Genomic DNA, 23,855 nt, shown 5'->3' with positions numbered 1-23,855 from the left:
GTAATAAATATATATAAATTAAAAAAAAAGTTTATAACCAATAACTTAATTGATGACCATTTATTATGTGTTGCAAAAGTCAATTTAACCATTAACTAATCTGAGATCATGTGGGGATGAGAAATGGGGTATCAGAATAAGATTTTGCCACATGGCACACCTTACTATCAATAAATCACTTTCTCAAGATGGGCAACAAGAGCTGCCCAAAGGGAAGAAGAAAAGCAACTAGGCAACCTCCATTGAACTCAAATCAAAGAAAAGTTTGGTAATTATCCTCTATTCACAACAACACAATCTCAAATCTGACCTTCCCATTGAAAATTAGTAAAGCAAAAAAATTAAAATATACAAAGTATACAATTTTATATTTTTTTTTAGTACAAATATTAAAACTGTTCTGTTCCTAAGCCTCTCTGCCCCACCCCAACTGCCTCTCTCTCTGAGAAAGGTTCTGTTACTTCACTTTTTCCTTTCTTGAGTTTCCTTCAAGTGTTAGTGGATTGTGCAATACACAAAGTTCATATTTTTCTATTGTTTTGCATCAATTTCAAACTTGATCTAGTTACCAACTCCAGTGGAAGAAATAGTTCCACTTTCTAGTTTATTGTCTCAAGTTTTTTTCTAACTTTGACATGGAATTCTCTAAACTCTGTCTATGCCAATTCATGAGCTCAACAAGTTCTCAAGATACACTTGTTTTGGCTCTTGCCCTTTTCACCAAAGACTCTTCTGCCTTGCTCCATAACCTTTCTTCTCGTTGCTTTGGTGTTACTATGTGTGGGTCGTCTTCAATTTAACCTCTGCTTGTTCTTGCTTCAAGCTATCAACTTGTAAATCTGTTATTTTTTTTCCCTCTTATTGGTTATCCTGTGATCGTTTTGAATCACTTTTTGGGAGGTTATTGTCTTCGGGGATTGGTTTGGAGATGAGGGTGATTTTAGCACTGCTTCCGCAGCTAGTGAATCTTTGCATCATTGGCTTTGTTGTGACACTCCAAGGATCCGAAGGTAGGTATATAATTTTTAGAACTCTGTGTTGAAGTTAATCTCTTTATAAATTTTAGCCAGAGTTTGTCGCAGATTATGATGAAACTTGTTCCTAGGCTAGAACATGATCTGGATCAGCATCCATGGTTCTTAAGTTGTCATAATAATAATAATAGTAGTAATAATACCATAGAAAACTTGACACTATTGCTGAGTTTGCAATAAAATTATTTGTTCAAAACTTCATACTTGCTTTGCTTACAAAATATAAATTTGGTTTTAATATATTAAACATAAGGCAAGCTGGTGGTGGATTTTGAATCCGCTGTTACAACTTAAAGTCTTGTGAGCCTATGTGCCATTAGCACCAAAGTACATTGGCTGCTCACAATAGATTGAATCGATAATTACTGAATTTTCTATCTGTAATCATTGCTTTATATGGGAAATTCTCCTCTGCTAAACATAGTATACAAATAGATGCATGTACATTTTACTGGTTTAACCAGGTCGTAACTTGCAACTCCCGTAGACATTTAAAACTAGAGAGTTTCTTCTGGTGAAGGTACGTTTGCCTGTGGATTGATTTTTTATAGTCCCCATAATCATTTTAAAACCAAAGAGGTTCTTCTAGTGAAGGTGCTTTTTGCATGTGGATTGATTTCTTATCCCTCTTTAAAGTCTTGTTTGTTCCTTTAGAATCTAGTGGCTTCAATATTTAAATTTGTATATGTAGAAAGATAATTTCTAAATTCTTTAAAAAATTTCCCCTAAATTGGAAAGAGATCCTTTATTTTTATTTCAAATTTAGTTATCCAGATACACTACAAAGCATAAACCCAACCAGAAGAGAAAGAATTACCGAGATTTCAAAATGTTAACAGAAGATATTGCTGATGTGAGCCCATATGCTTGCCCAATTAATTAGTCTATGTCATCTGATTTGATATTTGATAATTTTGAGCTTGCTGATAAAAAAATTGTTAAAACTTTTCTTTTTCTCCCATGAAAATTTTGGCTTCCCAACTGATAAATGTCTTATTCAAGGGTCTATTATATCCCCATCTCCATCATTTCTTCCTGTCATTCATCCTAGAGAAAAAGCACCTGGTCCTGTCCATCATGGACAGTCATTGGGAAGCAGTGCACCAAGCTCACCTTCAGATCCAGATGGTACATCTAATCTAAATCTAAATATGTCATACAAAATGGGTTTGAGTTTTTATTATTTTAAAGTTGATTATTATTTATTCCTAGTGGCTTCTTCTGGTGTTTGATACTTCTGTCCTTCTTTCAGGGTTTGTTATATCCCCATCTCCAGCAAACTTACCTGTGAATTCTTCCCCAAGTAAAGCACCTAGTCTTTTACACTCAAGAGAACCATGGAGAACCATTGCACCAAGCTTTCCAGAAGTACCAAATGGTAATCTAGTCTTTTACACTCAAGAGAACCATTGCACCAAGCTTTACAACATAAATGTGTGTTTGGAAACACGTTGAAAAACCTGTAAACTTATATCTAACATAAATTAGTAGCGTTGAAGTAAATGTATATATGTGACCATGTAAACGTGTAACCAAATATACTCTCTTATGGGGATCATCTGACCATAAAATTGGGTTTTGATCTTCCAGGGTCATTCTTGCACCCTCCAGTTACATTACAACCTGCTGCATCAGCTCCAACTCCTAAGAAGGTGAAAGGATTTGATCCATCTGTATCTCCCAGTCCTAGTACAAGCACCATAACATCATCACCACCGTATAAGGCTGCTCCTGCACCGTCAACTGATAAAGGGAATGTGACACCATCCATACAATCAAGTCCACCTCAAAGGATAACACCTGATGTTAGGCCTCCTATACCCACACCATCTGCTCCAGGTACATGACTGAGCAGTTTCTTCTACAAGGGGAACCTTCTCATTGATATTGACCCAAATTCTACTCTTGTATTGTTTCTTGAACAGCTCCTGTTGTAATACCCTCTAGCAATCTGCCAAGAACTTCACCAATCAGCCAACCAATTGAAAATGGAAGTTTGCCTCCTAAGGTTGATAAGAGGAATGAAAGTAATAGTCATGAGAAAGAGCCAATATCACGAGGTTTGTGATAAAAACTTAAAAGTGTTGTCATGTAGTTGGAACTCTTAAGGATGGGTTTCCATTTCATCATCCAGCTTCCGGTTGGTATTGACCTTAAATATGCTCTCCTGTTGAATATTTGAACAGCCCCAGTTGAACTACCTTCTACCAAATTGCCCAAAATTTCACCAGCAATTCAACCAACTGAAAATGGAAGTTTGCCTCACAGAGAGGGTGCAAATAAAGGTCACACCCCAGAGCTGCTTTCACCAGGCATGTGATCAAAATAACATTACTTCTGAAATTTCCTTTTTCTCATCTCCATCTTCCGGTTGATTTTGAGCCTAAAATATGATCTTCTAATGCATTTTGAACAGCCCCTGTCATATTCAATTTGCCCAAACATTCACCAGTGAGTCAGCCAACTGATCATGGAAGTTTGCCTCTAACTGTTCATAGAAGGAGGAATAACAACACAGGTCACTCATTGGAGCCAGTTTCACAAGGTAGTTTCACTTGATGGTTTTGTAACCTTTTTTTCATTTCTAATTTCCAGATGATATTGACATCAAATCTCCAATTCTATGGCATTTTGAACAGCATCAGTTGCAATACCTCCTGTAAATTTGCCAAAAAATTCACCATTCAGCCATCCAACTCATCATAAAAAAATTCCACCTAATGTTGGATAGAACTGCAAATAATGGCCATACTGACACCCAAGCACCAGAAATGCCACGAAGTTATATAGTCTTATGACTCTTATCTAATCATTTCTAGCATTCATCTGTTATGATTCTAAACTTATTTTTCATTAAAGCTCAAAATCTATTGCATCCCCACCATAGAAAATGGAAAATAACTAATGAGTAGGACACCCTATTTTACCAAAAATAACTCTATCCATGTAACCTGGAATATCTTATGACTTTATTTAATGAAAGAAGGGAGAAAGATAAAATATCAAATCTTAAATTTATCAGATTATCACTTTTGTCTCATTTTTTTTCCTTTAAGAAAAAAATTATGCAGCACCAGTCACATCACCGAGTAGTTCACTTCCCATAGAACCACCATTGGTCCATCCAGTCATATCAGCAGCGTCTCCTTCCAAATTACCAGGTGAAAATTTTGAGAAAGGGTTATGTTATATTGTCCCCCTCCTCCCTCAATTGATATTGTTGTTTATTTTAAAATATGTTAAAGTTGCATTTTTCTGTTAAATCATTTACTCTTTTTATTGCCACATCAACAGTCCTCTACTCTTCAAATGATGAAGGTTTAAAGCCCAATCTTATGTATAATTGTATATTTTGTTCCTTTGTTGCTGTTGAAGTACTATTGTTGTTGATGATCCAGAGAGAGATCTGATTATATATATCTCATTTCAATGTCACATAATAATATGACAATGAGTTGAGAAATACGGGTTATACATCTGATAAAAGACATACTCTTGCTTGGATCTTTTAAATCAAGGGATGAAGTATCCCTTATTTTCTAACTATACACTCTTTTTCACTTTATATGTGCTAAATCCACAAAGTTACTACTAAACATGCAAAAGAATTTGTAGCCTCAAATAAATTTATTTTAGTTACTGCTATCCACATGCATCTTAACTTGAAATATATTTTTCCAAGAATCTCTTTTAAATTTTTTATTATTTTTTCAACATATAAATGTCTGTAACTATCATTCTAGAGTGTTCACCTTTCAACATTTGCAGATTATTATAATATCTTTTATGTTAATGCTATTGTGCATTAATTGATTTAATTGACATTAAACATGGTGCAGCACCTGTTCTCTCTCCCGCATTAACACCTTCCGGAAGCTTGAGTTGGAAAAATGGTGGAGAACCAGTTTCTGCACCTCTTTACAAAGCACCAAAGCCACTACCGGTTATAGTACATTCCCCTGCTCAAGGTATGTGGTAACATTAAACTAATTTTGATGACTTGCAAATTCTTAACTAGAGGATTGCTCATTGTACTAACAGAATCAATCATTCTTCAATTGACGGAAACTTAATTGGCACAAAACATGTGGTGCAGCACCTGTTGTCTCTCCTGCATTGACACCTTCCAGAAGCTTCAGCTGGAAGAAAGGTGGAGAACCAGTTTCTGCACCTCTGTACAAAACACCAAAGCCACTACCTGCTGTAGTACATTCCCCTGCTCAAGGTATATGGGAACATTAAACTACTTTTGATGAATTGCAAATGCTTAACTTGAAAATTGCTCATTGTACTAACAGCATGACTTCAAAATTGATAGAGTATTCTGTCAGAGACTTACACTCCCAAAAACCTAAGCTGGTGGAGGACCAAGGATGATTTTATATCTCTAATACTTTCCTCCACACTAGAGTTTTTTTAGCTTGAAAAGTGGACAATACACCAAAACATTTCACCGTGTATTTTGATTCTACTTAGTTATGTTGAATGGACATGGCAAAGAACTCATGATCACTTGGTCATAAAAGCTCTAATATCATGTGAAAATCAACTCTGATAAAAGCGCAAATTTTTTTTAGGTGAAGGCACAGGAATGATTTTTTTGTCTAACAAATACAAAGTTGCCATCATGCTAGAATTCTTTTGAAAATGTAATTTTACCATATTTAAAATGATCTTATGCACAACCATTCTTTTTTACCATGTTCAAGAATTGACTGTCCACAACCTTAAGTTTTAGCTGATGGAAAACAATGTGAATAAGAAATTTAAATATTAAAACTAATAAAACAAGCACTAAACGAATATATTTCTATATAGACGCATGATGAGTTAATTTATTTATCTTTTTTTTTTCTGATGTAGCTCCTGCTGCACATAAAGCGAGGCAATTTCAGCCTGTTCCTGAGCCACTGATTTCATCTCCTAAATCTCCTTTTAACAAAGAAGATCATTCTCCCACGTCTTCACATTCAACTACAGTTTATAAGCACCACCATGCAAGGAAAACAATCCCCAGCCTTGCTCCTGCATCAACATATTTGGTTTCTCCTCCCACTTCGAAACTCGGAGGTTTGGTTTGTTAACTGATCGACTGAGTTGTTCCACAAATTAAGCTTACTCACCACAATGAAATATATATTTTTTGTTCGGTTATTTTATGTAGATCAACCATTTCCTCCCACATTGCAACCAAGTAGACAAAGACCTCATACTCCACCACCAATGAACACAGGTACCTATATAGTATTAGTCTGGTGAACTTTCAGTAAATAAAGGAAGTTTTAAGTACTGAAGCTTTTCTGCATGGTAGGTCCCGCAGTCTCACCATTCAGTTTCCCAATTCAGTCACCAGTGAGCCAGGTTTATCCTGCTCCTTCTCCAACCAAAAGTAAGACAAGCTAAAACTCCATACTCATTACAAATATTTTAGAAAATATTATCTTTTCATTATCGTACTTATCCTTTTTGCATCCGTTCACTGTGTTTGTTATTGCAAGTTCCGTTTCATCCTCCTAAAGTATCTCCTCCTAGAGTATCTCCTTCTCGGCCTTCATTTAAGAGACCTAAGAAGCCAGTCTTGCCTCATGTTCCAGCACTGCCACCCCCACCTCCCAATGAAGGTTAGTACTTTATTTGTTTTATCTCTAGCAAGGAGATACATATGCTAATATGAGTTCTTTTTGGATTTTTCTGACTGTATATATCAAACTGATCTACATGTCCATTCTTTGTTTTTTAGATTGTTTGTCAACGGTTTGCTCAGAGCCCTATACAAATTCTCCACCTGGAGCACCTTGCAGATGTGTCTGGCCCATGAAAGTTGGTCTTCGCCTTAGTGTTTCTCTGTATACCTTCTTCCCTTCGGTTTCAGAGCTTGCTTCTGAAATTGCCACTGGGGTTTTCATGAGGCAAAGTCAAGTTCGCATTATGGGAGCCAATGCGGCAGGCCAGGAACAAGATAAAACTGATGTCCTCATTGATTTGGTACCTCTTGGGGAAGAATTTGATAACACTACAGCCTTTTTAACTTCTGAAAGATTTTGGCACAAACAGGTTGTTATAAAGACTTCAGACTTTGGTGAATATGATGTGTTATATGTGAGCTATCCAGGTATATATAAATTCTGAATGTCTTGTATTATCTTCATGACTCTTCTGGTTAGAAATTTTATGGGATCCTCTTAATACAGGTTTACCTCCATCTCCTCCATTACCACCTTCAAGCATTAGCATTATAGATGGTGGTCCATATTCAAGTGGTGGCAGTAATGGTAGGACAATAAAGCCACTTGGGGTTGACATACCAAAGAGGCAGCATAAAGGTGGACTTAGCAAGGGAATAATAGCTATTATTGCTCTTTCAGTTTTTCTAGCATTTGTTTTATGTGTTGCTGCTGTTTGGGCCTTGCTCAAGTGCAGAGATCATACGAGTCAACCAACATCAACCCCACGGGTTTTGCCACCCTCCCTTGCTAAAACACCAGGTAATACACGTAGTAGTGTGTTATCATCTGGTAAACTATTGCATTTTTTCCTGTAACAAAATTTGTTTAGGTGGATTGTATAAAACAACACTATATTTTACACCATAGAAAAAGAGAGAGAAGCGCTGCATTTACAGGTTACAGACCTTATTTTTAGTATCTGTCTCATCTAATAGAATTAGGAAAACAATGGTTGGCAGAATTCTATGCAAAAGAAGAAAATTTAATTGCAATAATTTAAATAAGTAAGCTCTTTTTCACACTGTATTACTAAATAAATTGAACTCCTATATTAAGTGTTTCCTTTTCATGCAATTTTCGTGTCAACTTGATTGTTTTATCATTTATCAGCCCTTCTTATTACAAAACCAACGTATGAATTTCCCAGGTGCTACTGGGTCATTAGGTGGAGGTGTGCTTGCTTCAACTTCATCATCATTTCGATCTAGCATTGCTGCTTATGCAGGATCTGCCAAGACTTTTAGCATGAATGACATTGAGAAAGCCACCGATAAGTTCCATGCTTCTCGAGTACTTGGAGAAGGTGGTTTTGGACGTGTTTATAGTGGTATCCTTGAAGATGGGACAAAAGTGGCAGTCAAGGTTCTAAAAAGAGAGGATCATCACGGTGATCGTGAATTCTTGTCTGAAGTTGAGATGCTTAGCCGCCTTCACCACAGAAATTTGGTTAAGTTGATTGGTATATGCACAGAGGTCAGCTTCCGCTGTCTGGTTTATGAACTCATTCCAAATGGCAGCGTGGAATCCCATTTACATGGTACTTACATCTGCTTGCTGCTTCAGTCTTGAGTACCATTCCAATTGTTTAGTTCATCAAGTTAATGGTTTTCTTATATCTGGTCTTCTGGTAGGAGTTGACAAGGAAAAGAGCCCACTTGATTGGAGTGCTCGGATAAAGATAGCTCTTGGTGCTGCTCGTGGACTGGCTTATTTGCATGAAGATTCAAGTCCCCATGTCATACATAGGGACTTCAAGTCTAGCAATATCTTGCTGGAAGATGATTTTACACCAAAAGTATCTGATTTTGGATTGGCCCGAACAGCAGCTGATGAGAGAAGCAGACACATATCAACACGTGTTATGGGAACTTTCGGGTATACAATTCCCTCACTTTCTCCTTCTATATTGGAAGGTCTTATCTTCTAGTTATCTAACAACCTCAATACCCTTGAGTTTTGCCTATCACTTCAACATAATAAATATTAGAGGTCTAAAAGCTTGGACACAACATGGGACACAATTACGATACCATATAGACATAGGGATGCGACAGTTTTAAAAATTATAAGATAGGACACAATTGTAATCATGTAAAATAAATATAAAAGTAATATAAAACACAAATCTTAAATCAGAAGAGAGAATAGACGTTTTAAAAATAAGCATGAGCCATTCTAAACACAACAAATTGCTACAATCCATTACGTATTGTGTTATTCACATCTGTATTAGTATAAAAGTTTCAAAAGTAAAAGTTTAAAAAATTGTAAAATGCCTTTAGAAGCGTTTGAAGTGGATACATATCTAATGGGAACTGAGATCCAAGTGCGTTAGGAAAGGATCCATTGATGAATTGGAGCTAGATTAGCAGTATATGTGATAGAAAATATCTTATCCTGTATAGTAGAAAGCAGTTCTGTATTACAAACTGCATGATGGCAATTATTCATAGAAAATAACTAATGGCATTTATTTATTAGGAGTATTTTTAATAATAGGGTGTGTGACTGGGCAAATGTGTTGTCATTTGTAGCTTGTGGATGGAGAATACTCTCTGTACGAGGCTTTTGTCTCTGGGACAGCAAGTGTATTGTTGTATTGTGTGTGATTTCAGTGTTCAATATTATATTTTTTAAGTTTATCAATTGGTGTCTCACCGCACAAGGGTAACATTTTGAAGTGTCCTCTTGGTGGAGGTGGTGGAGGTTGTTTAGTCAAGTTGAAACTAGACATCTAGAAGACTAGAATTTTATCAGATTGGTAAATTGAACTTATTTCTTCACCACATCTAAATACATTATCTTCCGTGGACATTTATATTAATATATAATTTTTTGAACTCGTATAAGAGCATCTTTACTGGTAGTTCTTGAGAATGGTTCTTGAATCCAAAATTGGTTCTCCGCAAAAACTACCATTAATCACCAGCAAAAGTGCTCCACGCTGGAGGAATAGTGACACTATTTCCCAAAAAAATAAATATTTTAAAGCATTCCTCCCTAAAATTTGTTAAATTTAATTCTAAACAAGTAATATAATAATTTTGATGAAAACTATAAATAGTAATTCAAGAACTTAAGCTTTAGTTTTACCACTAAAGTAAAAAAATAAGAAAGTTCTTCAAACACGTTACACTGTGAGACCTACATAAAATAAATTTAAAAATCCATTTGGGTTCTACTGCTAAAGGTGCTCTAATGTCTGAAATAATTTTCAAATGAGATTTATTTTTGAAGAAGCAAAGGTAAAGCAATAGATAGAGTTGAGTGCTATTTCTGGTAATTAATTGTGATATTTGACTATATCTTGCATGTGGGTTCTCCACTTAGCAGTGTGACTAATATTGAAGTATCAGGGACAAAAATCTATCATCTCTAAATTGCATGATAGACTGACCATTGTGATACTTGTGATATTTAATCCTTATTAGTTTTAGTCCTGTTTTTCTAATATATCAACTGCTTTTATTATAACCAACTCTTAGTTTCAACCCAATATCTACACTCCTTTTGATTGTAGAACTGTTGTAATTCCTTGTTGAGTTCTTATTATCACACATTCCCTGATATATATTTTCTTTCATATCTGGAAAACTAATTTCAGTTATGTGGCTCCGGAGTATGCAATGACTGGGCATCTTCTTGTGAAAAGTGATGTTTACAGCTATGGAGTTGTTATTCTTGAGCTTTTGACAGGAAGAAAACCTGTAGATATGACACAACCTCCTGGTCAAGAGAACCTTGTTGCATGGGCTCGTCCACTCCTCTCAAGCAAAGAAGGATTGGAAGCAATAATAGATCCATCTCTAGCAACTGATGTGCCTGTTGATAGTGTGGCTAAAGTTGCAGCCATTGCTTCAATGTGTGTACAACCGGAGGTGTCAGACCGTCCTTTCATGGGAGAAGTTGTTCAGGCCTTAAAACTTGTATGCAATGAATGTGATGAAGCAAGAGAAGCGGGTTCAAGTTCTAGCCAGGATGATTTATCTGTTGATTTGAACAATTCTAGACAACTATCAGATAATTTCCAAGGCCAATTCTCAGCGACTAACTATGATTCGGGAGTTGATATTGAAAATGGGTTGTCAGCATCAGAGTTATTCAGCTCATCAGCAAGATTTGGAAGGCAAGTATCAGGATCATTCAGAAGAAGACATTCTTATTCAGGTCCACTGAAAACTGGAAGAAGCAAGCGGTTGTGGCAGATAATTAGAAGGCTTTCTGGTGGTAGTGTCAGTGAACATAGAATTATGTTCAAGTCATGACCAGGTTCCAATTGAGCCAGTGCAATTTTTGTACTATCTTTGTGCATATTTTTGTTAATCTGCAAATTCACAATATGCTAGAGGAATTGCTCCTCTGCCCTTGTCCTTTGAAGTTTGACAAGCGAATACAAGTTGTAAATAGGATTTGACACATTTTCTCTACTAACCGGTGTCATATGTAGTCCGTTTTAATTATGTGAAGAGGGAGAGCAATGCAAATCTATCTAGAACAAATTTTAGTGAGATAATAATTTTACAAAACTAAAAAATCCTAAAAATAAGAAAATATTCTAAAAAATTTATAAAATATCAGAAATATCACACTAATAATTAAATAATATAATTATTATAAATAAATATTCTTAAGTTTCTTTTTTAATTTTAGAAAAATAAAAAAACTATTTTACTTAAAATATCTAAATAACTTTAAAAGTTGATTAGGTTATTTTTTGAAAATAATATTAAAATACATAATTTATATCCTTTAATCATAATTATTTATAATAAAATTTAATATTCATTTTTATCACTCTTAATAAACAAATATCTCATTTGATACTTAAAACGTGGCGTAAATAAATATATATATTTTAAGCATGCATTTACTTCAATTATATAATAAATTTTTATAAATTATAAAAAAAAATAAATGTATTTTCAAGTCTTTTAATTATTTCTTATCTTAAATTTGTTATTCTTACTCTTATTAAATAAACATTTCATTTAATATTATTTTAATAATAAAGTAGCACGTGTATGTGTATGTATATATATATATAGCATGCATTTTATTGAAACAAATTTTTATAATTTATAAAATAAAATATATATATATATATTTATTTATTTTTTTAAATTTCTTAATTGTTTCTTATCCCAATTTCTAAGAAAGGAAAAAATAAAATATTATTTATTACTTGTTCTTTAGTTATAAGGATGCTTCTTTTACATAATTTTAATATGCACCACTAACTAATTTTTCATATATTGCACATATTTAACTAATAATAACAGATTATTAATATTTTATTATTATTTATAATAATATGTTTAGTTATAAAAATGATTTTTAAGTCTTTTTTTTTATTACAAATTAAGCCTTTATATAAAAAACAAACAAACTAATCTACTCTTTACAAATTATTTGTTTTATTTTTAATTAAAAAATTTATTTCTTTTATTTGTAGTATTCTTTATTAAGATATTACTTTATTATTTTTTTCAATTAATGTATCATTTTTTGGTATCGACCCAAAAAAAATATTTTATTCATATATTAAATTATGAATTTATTTATATACTTTTTATTATAAATATCAATTTTCCTCATAAATTTTTTAAATATGACATTTAGGATCTTTTCATTTATTATGCATGATAATTTAAGATTTATGATACAAATAATAAATATATACTATATTTTTTTTATATAAATTAGATCATCATTATTTTTTAAAAATGATAATAATTGACATTTGTATTATAAATATGAGATTTTATTTTTAATCAGAATTCTTTTATTGCCTATTTTTATTTTAAAGATATCAGTAATATGATTTTTAAAATATTTTTTGTTAATAACAAAAATGTTTTAAAATAAAAAACTTGTTTAAGTTTTATTTTTATCAATTATACCTTTATATTTTTAATAATTTTTAATTAATAATTAAGAACGTAATAAAAATGTACTATAAAATATAGTTTTTCTATTTCTCTCCTCTTTTTTATTAAGTCAAATATAGAAAAGTTAATTATTTTTATCAAATATTTAAAGTTTAGCAAATAATGTATAATAATAACTTATTTATAATAATTTTGTATTAAAAATTACATAATATTGATAAATTTAATTTATCAATAACATAAATAATAATTTTTAATACTAAACATTACTTATTAAATTTTATTTATAATAAGTTATAACTTATTTATCCTTCTTATTTATAATATAAATTGCATAACTTACCGTAATTTATTTATTAATGTACAATGAATTAAAGTAATTTAACCCTAAATTCAGACATTTTTTTAATTATTTTTTTCTTCGGTTAAGAGAAAGTAAAAGCATGATATAAAAGAAAGGCCAAATTTTGGCATTATTTATATTATATGCACAAACAATACATAGGTTCTAATTAATTAATAATAATAAATTCACTTATAAAAAAGACATGCGATGTTTTCATTAATTTATTTGACATCAAACTGGTTTTTGACTTGAGGGTGTGGAAGATGAAACGAGAGTAGAAAGAGAGGGAGCAGTGAGTAAGAGCAGAGAGTAGAAGTGTAGAGTGATTCAAGCACTGAAGAAAAGATGGAGACTCCTCCTTCGCAACAAGGCATCGTGAAGAAGAAGGAAACGAGGGGTCGAAAACCTAAGCCAAAGGAAGATAAAAAGGAAGAACAACATGGGAAAGCAATGAAGGAAGGGAGAAAGACGCAGCAACAACAACAACCTTCCATTGACGAGAAATACACTCAATGGAAGTCCCTTGTTCCCGTTCTCTATGACTGGCTCGCCAACCACAACCTCGTTTGGCCCTCTCTCTCTTGCCGGTCTCTCTCTCTCTCTCTCTCTCTCTCTTTCTTTCTAGGGTTTTCTCTTTTTCCTTTCCATTCTTAAAATTCCTGTTCTTTGACGCCCGATTTTGTTTCATGTTAATAGGTGGGGCCCTCAGCTTGAACAAGCTACCTACAAGAATCGCCAGCGTCTCTACCTTTCGGAGCAGGCAAGTACTCAACACTTATTTTTTCTTCTGATTTTATCAAAGATTAAACCTTTTTTTTATTTGATGAAAATTAATTTTGTTGCATCCTTGCTTGGAGTTTTTGTAATGGGTCTATGCTGCTGTGGTTAATTGAAATAAAGGGGGAAAAAGGATTTTTTTTTTTTGAAAAATGAAATTGATTTGCTTTTTGTTCGTAGACTGATGGTAGTGTTCCGAATACTCTGGTGATTGCGAACTGTGAGGTTGTGAAGCCTAGGGTTGCAGCTGCTGAGCACATTTCACAGGTGAATTGTGATGTCTCTTATATATGAATGTTTTTTGCATTTTGGTCTGAGATTCAATTAAGCATTTGGATTTTATTTTATTTTATTTTGGTTTGTGTTATTTGTTTCAGTTTAATGAAGAGGCTCGCTCACCATTTGTGAAGAAGTACAAGACCATCATACATCCAGGCGAGGTATATATATTAGCTGTTTACTCTGATGGATAGGCTAGAAACTGGGTGCATTTGAAGCATAGCTGTTGAAGATGAATGGATGATAACTTTGTTCCTTAATCTGCTGTGATTTTGATTTTATGTTTATTTATGGCTATTCATTGCTGATTTATATTTTGCCTTGATTTCATTATGTTGATGATTGGGATGTGATCTGATCAGGCTTTGTTTTGTAGGTGAATAGAATTAGAGAATTGCCCCAAAATTCCAAGATAGTGGCCACACACACGGACAGCCCAGATGTAAGAGCTTTACCGTTTACTTTCGGTTTTTATTTGTTTGGAACTAGTCTATACCTGGTTTTGTCGTTTCTTATTTTTAACTCTTAAAATGTCAGGTCCTTATTTGGGATGTTGAAAATCAACCTAACCGTCATGCTGTCCTTGGAGCTACAAACTCTCGTCCAGATTTGGTATGAGTGTGCATTAATGTTCCAATTTCCGCAGCATAATTCCATCTCAAAAAGTTCAATCTAATTTGGAACATGAGAAAGAATGAAGTGGATGACTGCTCCTATTTATTTATTTGTGATAAAGATATTTTATTTTCCTTATAAGTAGGATCCTCGGATGCATGTGTCAGATTATGCTGCAATTCATTTGATTGCTTTATTTATTAAAATTTTTAGCAGTGGATCTGTTGAACAGAAGAGTGAGATAGCATTGTTGGGATTAGAACATACTTGGGGAGCAAATCCCTATTACCATGGTAGTCAAATTCGCGAGTTAACACGTAAAATCATACGATTTTACGATCTGCTGCAGGTCCAAGGATCCTGATCCTGGGCTGGAACTCGTTTTGGTGGGATCTTTGGGATCGCACACAATCTTCCTCATGAAATTGTGGAATCTGCAATCTTGGGCGAGTTGTTTCTGCCCTATTTTTAGGGTTTTTTTTACTCTTCTCTGTGATTTCTTGCCTCTTTGCAACCTGCGAAGCTCACTTCTCTTCTTCCTCAGCACAGCGAATCTGTTCATTCCATTCTCTACCCCTTCTCCTTCAACTTGCCCCTTTTTCCATTTTTGGACGTGACCAGGACTTTGCAACTTCATTCCTCTGTTCTGCGATCCCTATAGCTTTCGCTCTGATGACTATGTCTGCTCCGACCTTGTCTGTGTCAGCGACTCTGCTTTGCGCCGGCAACCTTGTCATAGCGGAGCTTTTTGCTGTGGTGGCCATCGCAGCTGTATTTGCAGCCAACGTAGCCTAATTGTAAAAGTTATTTAGGGTTTAGGGTTTTTTAAGGGTAAAACAAGACTTCTCATCATTTAAAAATAATTTGGCTTTCCTTTTTTACCCTTAAAGTGGCTCTGTTTTAAGTTTCTTTAAGGATCAAATAGTCTTTAGGGTTTAGGATTTATGAAGCAGATTTTAGGGTTTTTTTAAGGGTGAAAACAAGACTTCTCATCATTTAAAAATAATTTGGCTTTCCCTTTTTACCCTTAACGTGGCTCTGTTTTAAGTTTCTTTAAGGATAAAATAATCTTTTATCAGAATAAAATACTTAATCTATCTTTTCCCTCTCCATTTCTGTTCTTAGTATCTCTATTTTGAGGTGGGGTGGCTCACTTCTCTCATTTGTCCTCTGGTCTTTATATTTATACTATTTTACATGTATTTATACAATTTTGTAGGATCTTCTAATTCGTGTTACAATCCTATGAGTTACTATTTTTCATCTCATCTCCGATTCCACTTAGAATCTTGATTTTGACTATCTTGCCTATTACGCGCAAATATAATCTGATCTGTATCAGATCATAGTTGTTAATAATGCATTATAGTGGCGTGGCCATCGGCCGCCACGGCCTCCATGTTGTGGGGTGTTTGTCTTGTCACGGAAGTTGCAGGTGGTTCACGTGTGATTTTGGGGAAAGCAAGAAACCCTTTTCTATTTTTTCTAAAATGCACCGATTTGATAATTTTTAAGGGTAGAAAGGTCATTTACCCTTTATAAAACATATATATCATAAAATCGATTTCATCTTCCTCAACAGTCTTCCTCTCTGGATGAAAAGTCAGGACCTACACAAAGCCATTTCTCCCCTCCTCACAGGCTCACCCATTCCATTTTGTCAGAGAAATCAGCTTGTCTAGAAGCTCACTCACTCCATTTTGCTGGAGTAATCAGCTTTTCCAGTGTCTCCTCTGCTTTTCTGTTCACCGGAGAAATCAGCTTTTCTGGAGGCTCACACTTCATTTTGTAGGAGAAATCAGTTTTTCCAGCGTTTGCTCTGCTTTTCAGTTTGAGCTCCATCTTACTGTTCACGGATCACTCTTGCTTCAACCACTGTTTTGCTGTTCATGTTCTGTTTTTCTGTTTACATAACATATTATATATCCATATTATAAATTTCTAAAAAGTGCTCATCTCACCGCCATAACTTTTTCGGGGTCAGCTACTATTCGCCACCATCCGAGATTAACAATTATGTATCAGATGCTGCAATTGAAAAATGAGGGGCTCTATTGAACAGAAGAAAAAACAAAAATAAACAGAAATCAATCCAGCAAGTCATGCTTTGTGTGTCATGAAAGAAGAGTGGTACTTGTGCTTGTCTGCCAGAGTGGTGTAAACATTTTCTGGTTTGCTGCATTGTGAAAGGCTGGGAAGAGTCTTACCTCTGTCTTATGGAGGAAACTAAAAAATCATCCAAGAACAAGCTGTATTTGAACCTCACAAACCATAGTCCATATCCCAGTGTGTCCCAGCTGCATTGGATTAATGCAGTTTTCTTCTTTAGTAAAGATGTGTTGGATACTTCTTAGTTCTTTGATATATGTATCCAATACCAATATGTGAAAAAACAAGAGAATGCATCATATTTCCATGCTTCTTAGGGTAAAACTTGGAACTTCAAGTGAATTAGGTGACCTCCAACTTTAGTTCCCTTGAGCTATCCATTATAAAAGAAACTCCTTTTGCAACATTATTGTTCCTTCCATTTTTTTTTTTATTTGGTATGGTTGCTGCTTCTTGATATATTCATATTGATATAACTTTTTGCAGATATTGACTGGACACCAAGATAATGCAGAATTTGCTCTTGCAATGTGCCCAACTGAACCCTATGTTCTTTCAGGAGGTTGGCATACTTGCTAACTATTTTTTAAACAATCTTGATATTAAATTCCTACTCTATTGATGATGTGGTTATCCTATCTCTGAAAGAAGTAATTTACATTGCAGGAAAGGACAGAACAGTGGTGTTGTGGAGTATTGAAGACCATATAACATCTGCTGCCACTGACTCCAAAGCTGGTGGGTCAATTATCAAACCAAACTCCAAATCTGGAGAAGGCAATGATAAAACTGCTGATGGTCCTTCTGTTGGACCACGAGGTATCTACTGTGGCCATGAGGATACTGTTGAAGATGTGACTTTCTGCCCATCTAGGTAATTTGCATACTGTATGCTGAGTAGTTACATTCATATGTGCTTTTCCTTAATAAGTGTCTATTCTCCTTTTACTATTCGCCTTAATATGAAATTTTAGGCATTGTGTGGTTTTGACGGTAAATAGGAGGGAAGTTCAGTGGTAGAAAGTGAGAGGATTATACTGTTTTCTCTTGTTTGCTTGCTGACCCAAATAAATGGTGGGACTCGCATAAATATTTTCTCTCCATTCATGAGAAGAAATTAGGAAATCAGATTAATGTTTTAAATGACAAATAACTCCTCTACATTGCTACCCCCCATTTTGTTAAAAGGATCTAAAAGTTATTTGACATGATTACATTTTTTTTTCCTTGTACATTTCTTTCCAGCCTAACAAAACAATAGAAGAGAAAAATGTTTTTTCTCTCTATTTCTCTTTTTTGCTTTCTTTTTTCCCTTCCTTTTTTTTCACATTTTAGGTGAAATCTTCGGTGCCCTCTGCTCTTCCTGCTTCTTCAACTCCATATTATTTATTAATGTGCTATCTACACCATTTTCAAATATATCTTGAAATAGGAGGGGTGGGGGTGGGGGATTGTTCTATATTTTTCATTTTTTGATTTCTGTTTGAGGGATCTAGTTCATTTGATAGTAGCAGCATGAACTAAATACCATACTTGATAACCATATCTTACTGACATCATTATGATTGTGCTGAAGTGCACAAGAGTTCTGTAGCGTTGGAGATGATTCTTGTCTCATCTTATGGGATGCACGTGTTGGCTCTAGTCCTGTGGTTAAGGTATATACTACATACTTCTGTTTAAATTTGTTTTCCTTGATTGATATGTTGATAAAAATATGGATTTTATAGCATATTGTTTTTGGTGAACAGAGCACTTTTTGTTTTTAGTTTACTCACAAACTTGTTGGATTAAGAGTATGCAATGACATTGAGGGTTTATCAACTGGGAAAACATGCATCTGTATTTGAAAATATTTATATACACAACCCTCTTTGTTGTAGACTCTAACTTTTTAACATATCATTATGTCTTTTCTGAAATTGTTTTTTCTCACTGCTATTAATTTGGTAACAGGTTGAAAAAGCTCATAATGCTGATCTTCACTGTGTTGACTGGAACCCCCATGATGATAATCTGATTCTTACTGGGTATGTTCTGCTGCTGTATATTTCTCTCATTGATTTATCATTTAATTTAGTTTGGACTTATGCACTACGCTTAGATTTAATCATATCATTATGCAGTATGTGCAAGTTGAAGCATCACTTCCCTGTTTGACTTGTCACCATATCTCTGCAGGTCAGCAGATAATTCTGTTCGCATGTTTGATCGTCGAAATCTCACCGCTAATGGAGTTGGGTCACCTATTCATAAATTTGAGGGTCACAAAGCTGCTGTTCTTTGTGTTCAGGTAATTCTGGACATGTTTTTGTTTTCTAATAATTTTTCATGCCTTTTGGCATTATATTATTATTACACTGTAATATATGCTAATTACTGTTTGTTTATTTCAGTGGTCTCCAGATAAATCATCTATATTTGGAAGTTCAGCAGAAGATGGTCTCTTGAACATTTGGGACTATGAGAAGGTGCAATTTCAGTCAGTAATGTCTTGCTATTTCTTGCCCCAAAAGTAATGTTGGGTGTCAAAGCCTTTTTATTTTGTTCTGTAATGCAGGTTGGTAAAAAGATAGAGCGATCTGGAAAATCGATAAGTTCTCCTCCAGGGTTGTTTTTCCAGCATGCAGGCCATAGGTATTAGACTACACTTTCTCTGGTACCCTTAAATATACTTCAGTTAGTTATTCCAACTATCTAGATCTGTAGCTGAGGGAATATTGTTTACTTTGAGTATTTAAATTTCTTTTTAGCCAGATAAGCATTATCTTTTGAATCTGAACCTTGTTATTTATGTTTGTGGTCTGATGTAGCTCATCAAGTTTCTTAAACATTTTGGGTTTTGCTTTGTTGCTTATGTTGCCTGAATCTCTTTTTTCAATGTTTACATCTGTTATTCTCCAATCTTGTGATATCAAATTCATGAAATTATCAATATCAAATATATATGCTGTAACACATTGTATTGCCTCATTAAATTTGTTCTAGTGTTTTTGGTTTGATCAGTCTTGTCAGATACTGTCCAATCAAGGTGTAATGGTTGCAAGCTTGGAATATCAATTTTTGTAGAATTGATCTCTTTAAGATTGCACAAACTAGTTGTCTTGTAGTGCATTTTGCATCACCCTCAGACAGTTTTATTGTTTCTCCCTAATGAATTGTTCATCTCATATTTTGGAAGACTGTCAAAGAATACTGGACTTGTTCTTTAAAATGCAAGTCTTTTGTTTCCCGCAAAATATTTAGTGGACAACCCCCCCTCCCCCAGATTTGGTTTTTTGTTGTTTTTACTCATGAACTTTGTATTTGAATGCAGAGACAAAGTGGTTGACTTTCACTGGAATGCATATGATCCGTGGACAATTGTCAGTGTGTCTGATGACTGTGAAAGTACTGGTGGAGGGGGAACATTGCAGGTATGGAAACCTTTTTTCTAATTTTAGAATATAATTATAGAAAAAAATCATTTGTCATCTTCATATAATTGAAGATGCTACTTCTGTATATAAGTCTGGCCAAATCTGTTGATATAGTTGAGGTAATTCTAATGAGGCACTGTATTGGTATATTTGTTACTTGCTACATGACAAATTTACCTATAGAAATTGTAGTCATTAAACTCAGCTGCAGCATGTGGTCAATGGATCAATGAATTAATCATTGGATGAATTCCATAAAATTAGATATAAATTAAGAAATTACACACCAGTGTTGTTAAATGACAGCCATGGCCGAATTTGGTGTCGGTTTTTAACCTTGACATTATTTGGCGGTTTCTGGGGGCGGCAGCATGGCGGTCATTATGCACATGGCGGTAACACAGGCCATGACGGAAATTGTTGAAAAATGGTGTTTTGATGGGTTGGGCCGCAAACCCAACCCGGTTTAGAGGTTGACCCATGCCCAAAAACCCTAAGGCTACATCTCTTCTGCCCTCTTTGTGAGTCAAACATTTCCCTCTCATCTCCGATCTCTCATATCTGATCTCTCTCTCTTCTCTGATCACGTTCTGCAGATCTCTCTCTCATATCTGATCTATCTCTCTCCTCCGATCTCGTTCTGCATTTTGCTGGGTGTCTCTCTTCGTTGCTATTGTGCCGCTGTGGAGCGGCAGTCGGCTACATGATGCTTGCTGTGGTGAAGTATTTCTTTATTCGCAGAGGTTAAGCCCTAATTACAGTGTCTTGGTGTGGGTGTGCACTTTTGAAGTGTAATGGAGAGATGGAGCGAAAGTCCGATCTTGCCCTTGCTAGTGTCGTTTATGGTTTTTTTAAGGGTAAAATAGACTTTTTCCACTTAAAATTTTTTCCTTGTCTTCTCAGGCGGTAAAATTTTTAAAGGGTAAAATTTTTAGGGTTCTCTGCTCTGTTTTTCTTCCTTCTCTAAAGCCAACTTCTTCATCTTGTTCACCATTTTTGCTGGAGAAGACATCCTTTCCAGCTGTTTTCCGGCAACTGGAAGACCCTGTTTTTTGACATCAATTTTCCAGTTTGCTTCTATGGGCTCTGGTCCCTCTTTTTTAGTTTTCCCCTCTCCTATTATATTTTTTTTTCAATTCTGTTTTTACCTCTCCCATTCTGTTTTACTCCCCCATTTTTTTCGTTTTTCCTTATTATTTTGTTTTCTTGATTCTATTTTTCTGTTTTCACTTCCAATTTTCCTTTTCCATTTTTATTTTTAATTCTCTACTTCAGCTTTTTTTTTCACTGTTTTACAACCATTTTATTCTTTTTTTTCTCAAAACCTTCTTTTATATGTAGTTAGTTTTTTAGTTTTATATATTATTTTGCAATATATATATATATGACCACCATACTTCCGCCATAACCCACCATGGCATCCTCCATAATTTTATTGCTGTTTTTTAGCTTTTCACCATGACCCGCCTTCTGCCATTAATAACATTGGTTAGTACAGATATTTGAACTTGCCCCAAGATTAGATGCTACAAGTAAAAGGAAAACAAATTCAAGACAGCTATTTACCCTGCCTTCTACCCTATAGGCTTGTCAAAATCTGTGTGTGTGGCCGAAATGTGACCCAATCATTAATATTCACCAAAAACAAAACGCTAGAAAATGCTCTCGTTTCCCCTTCAAAGAACTGCAATCATGCACACATTTTCCAGGCTCGTCCTGGTATTTCCAGTGTTGTTGTGGTGTTCCTGGTTGTTTTCTCGTTGGATGTGAAGATGTACTCACAGTGGAGCAGCTACAGGGCCAGCATAGGGGAATGGGTGGGACAGTGGCAAGTCTGTGTTTCCTTCTCCTTTCTTGGGCACGGTGGGGCTTTAGTGTTAGAGTATGCAATGCACTTGCAAGTCAAGTTTTCGTTGTCATTGTTCTTTTTTTAAAATCGGAATGACTAAGTTGTGAAAATAGAGAGTCAAACCTGTTTATGCCTGGTTATATGCATGACTAATCTGAATAGTATACTGGGACCATGATTATTGAGTTTAATAGCTTGTAACCACCATAATTGAAACATGCTTATTGGCTTCTCTTTAGCATAAATGATTGTCTTATGCATTCAAACTCATTTGGGCAGATATGGCGCATGAGTGATTTGATCTACAGACCAGAAGAGGAGGTTTTGGCTGAGCTGGAGAAATTCAAGTCTCATGTGGTGGCCTGTGCTTCAAAGCCTGAAAAATGATATACTTAGTAGGGAATGAGCTTTACATATCTTGCTGATGTATTTACTTTAATCACCCATGTATGGGAATGGAGTAGGGAACTTTAAATTAACATAGAACAATGGGGGTTTGTGGTTAGTATTCCTTAAATTGATACAATTCTGTTTTCTGTTTGAAGATCATCGTGGTCCTTGGTTCATGAGGCTGCCACACGGCTCAATCAATCCGACAAACAACTGAACTGAACATATGTGGTTGGTTGGAGGGGTTGGATAATGCTTGGACACCCTTTTTTAATTCATGATCCTTGGCTCTTGTAGCTCTAGACAAGCTTTTTACAGTTGGCAAATGAGATGCATCTATTCTCCTTTGTTGTGCCCCTTATTCAATTTGATTTAACTTGATTATTTTTTGCATCCATTGCTAGTAGTATGCAATTAATAGATACTGTGCATTGATGGTGCTATTATTTGCTGCTGTGACTGAAGCTACTAGCAATGTATGAAAAAACAGGTAAACCGTTTGAAATAAGGTTTACTAGAAATGACTAGTTTTTCACAGAAGTAATGAATTATGGTTCGTGTTTCTGCTAGGTGTTTGCATTTCATGTTAGTCTGTTTTATGTCCTTAGTACGATTTGTTTCTTACAAAAGATCCTTTTTGTTAAACGAACTGTACACTTGACCCATTCACTGGTTTAACAATTGAATTTTACCCAGTCTGGTAAGATTTTTGAACTCTTCCTGAAAGCATCATTCCAAATGAATTGAATTAGAATGTGCATTCTGACAAACAAATAAAATCAGATTGAATTATTCATTAATTATTTGAATTTAATTCATCAAATGTTCAATCAAGTTTTTTTTTTTTTTTTTAATTAAGCAAATTATCATCAGTTTGACTTTAAGCTCGATTGTGTAAACAAGTCAAATTTAATCTTCACAGGCAATAATGATAAAAATGCTAATTTTAGATAGAAAATAATGTATTTATTAAATCTTATTTTTATCTTAAAACTTATCGTTACATAATTTATAGGATATCAAAAATACGCTTTAGACTACATTTGATTAAAACAAAAATAATCAAAATACTAAAGAGGTAAATAAGTCAACATAAATTTATTTATTTTTTAATAAATTAATAAATAAAAGTCAGCAAGAGCAAGGTAGTCAGAAAACGATTGACCGGAGAGAGAATTACAAAAAAAGAACAAATGCTACTTTCATATGCATATTGCCACTTTCAATACTAATTGATGATCATATTTTGCATAAGTCATGCTTGAGTTTCAAGTATACAACTTTAATCATTTCACTTATAGATTCATTAAATTATCAATTTTATGGCTCAAGCAATTGAAATTAAAATATACAAAAATAATTTAGAAAAAAGTAACACCAAGTATATCACATAGTAAGTACCTACCGAGAGAGCAAGCAATGG

The 23,855-nt window shown here is 34.4% G+C and overlaps 2 protein-coding genes across 8 annotated transcripts; both read left to right on the top strand.

Annotated features, from left to right (window-relative positions):
• Positions 1-379: 379 nt before the first annotated feature.
• LOC113852750 (receptor-like serine/threonine-protein kinase ALE2) lies at positions 380-11,267 on the top strand. 4 transcript variants are annotated; one of them, XM_027483112.1, is made up of 19 exons: positions 397-1,010; positions 2,037-2,162; positions 2,287-2,412; positions 2,625-2,873; positions 2,960-3,094; positions 3,221-3,346; positions 3,451-3,579; positions 4,106-4,195; positions 4,874-5,002; positions 5,131-5,259; positions 5,898-6,104; positions 6,199-6,267; positions 6,346-6,423; positions 6,533-6,655; positions 6,775-7,146; positions 7,226-7,519; positions 7,908-8,297; positions 8,392-8,635; positions 10,365-11,267. In XM_027483112.1, the coding sequence occupies exons 1-19, from the start codon at positions 929-931 to the stop codon at positions 11,023-11,025; spliced, it is 3,759 nt and encodes a 1,252-aa protein (XP_027338913.1). In that variant the 5' UTR covers positions 397-928; the 3' UTR covers positions 11,026-11,267. The 4 variants fall into 4 exon arrangements, with proteins under 4 accessions (XP_027338915.1, XP_027338913.1, XP_027338912.1 ...); XM_027483111.1 differs by having other exon boundaries at positions 4,091-4,195; XM_027483113.1 differs by having other exon boundaries at positions 4,091-4,195; positions 6,554-6,655; positions 10,365-11,242.
• LOC113852751 (WD-40 repeat-containing protein MSI4) lies at positions 8,056-23,052 on the top strand. Of its 4 annotated transcripts, XM_027483115.1 has the most exons (17): positions 8,056-8,066; positions 8,897-8,910; positions 13,258-13,581; positions 13,691-13,754; positions 13,952-14,038; positions 14,149-14,211; positions 14,427-14,492; positions 14,588-14,662; positions 17,261-17,336; positions 17,441-17,648; positions 18,351-18,432; positions 18,731-18,804; positions 18,956-19,067; positions 19,171-19,245; positions 19,335-19,411; positions 20,091-20,190; positions 22,322-23,052. In XM_027483115.1, exons 3-17 carry the CDS (start codon positions 13,340-13,342, stop codon positions 22,427-22,429), a joined length of 1,509 nt encoding a protein of 502 aa, XP_027338916.1. In that variant the 5' UTR covers positions 8,056-8,066; positions 8,897-8,910; positions 13,258-13,339; the 3' UTR covers positions 22,430-23,052. The 4 variants fall into 4 exon arrangements, 3 of the variants coding, with proteins under 3 accessions (XP_027338916.1, XP_027338917.1, XP_027338918.1); XM_027483117.1 differs by lacking the exons at positions 8,056-8,066; positions 8,897-8,910 and having other exon boundaries at positions 13,218-13,581; positions 22,322-22,437; positions 22,588-22,997; XR_003502456.1 differs by lacking the exons at positions 8,056-8,066; positions 8,897-8,910 and having other exon boundaries at positions 13,245-13,581; positions 19,309-19,411; positions 22,322-22,468; positions 22,588-22,992.
• Positions 23,053-23,855: the final 803 nt, after the last annotated feature.

Source organism: Abrus precatorius, unplaced genomic scaffold (genome assembly GCF_003935025.1).
Source record: "Abrus precatorius isolate BTA unplaced genomic scaffold, Abrus_2018 Scaffold10, whole genome shotgun sequence".
In the NCBI taxonomy this organism is placed as follows: domain Eukaryota; kingdom Viridiplantae; phylum Streptophyta; class Magnoliopsida; order Fabales; family Fabaceae; genus Abrus; species Abrus precatorius.
The sequence above is the reverse complement of the archived record's forward strand: the minus strand, read 5'-3'. Positions and strand labels throughout refer to the sequence as shown.

Excerpts from the sequence above, each read along its gene's own strand:
- LOC113852751 (XM_027483115.1), top strand. The coding sequence starts at position 13,340 with ATGGAGACTCCTCCTTCGCAACAAGGCATCGTGAAGAAGAAGGAAACG. Across the intron at positions 17,649-18,350 it reads GTGACTTTCTGCCCATCTAG|TGCACAAGAGTTCTGTAGCG; the intron begins GTAATTTGCATA and ends ATTGTGCTGAAG. Across the intron at positions 19,246-19,334 it reads ACATTTGGGACTATGAGAAG|GTTGGTAAAAAGATAGAGCG; the intron begins GTGCAATTTCAG and ends TCTGTAATGCAG.
- LOC113852750 (XM_027483111.1), top strand. The coding sequence starts at position 929 with ATGAGGGTGATTTTAGCACTGCTTCCGCAGCTAGTGAATCTTTGCATC. Across the intron at positions 2,874-2,959 it reads ACCCACACCATCTGCTCCAG|CTCCTGTTGTAATACCCTCT; the intron begins GTACATGACTGA and ends TTTCTTGAACAG. Across the intron at positions 8,636-10,364 it reads CGTGTTATGGGAACTTTCGG|TTATGTGGCTCCGGAGTATG; the intron begins GTATACAATTCC and ends AACTAATTTCAG.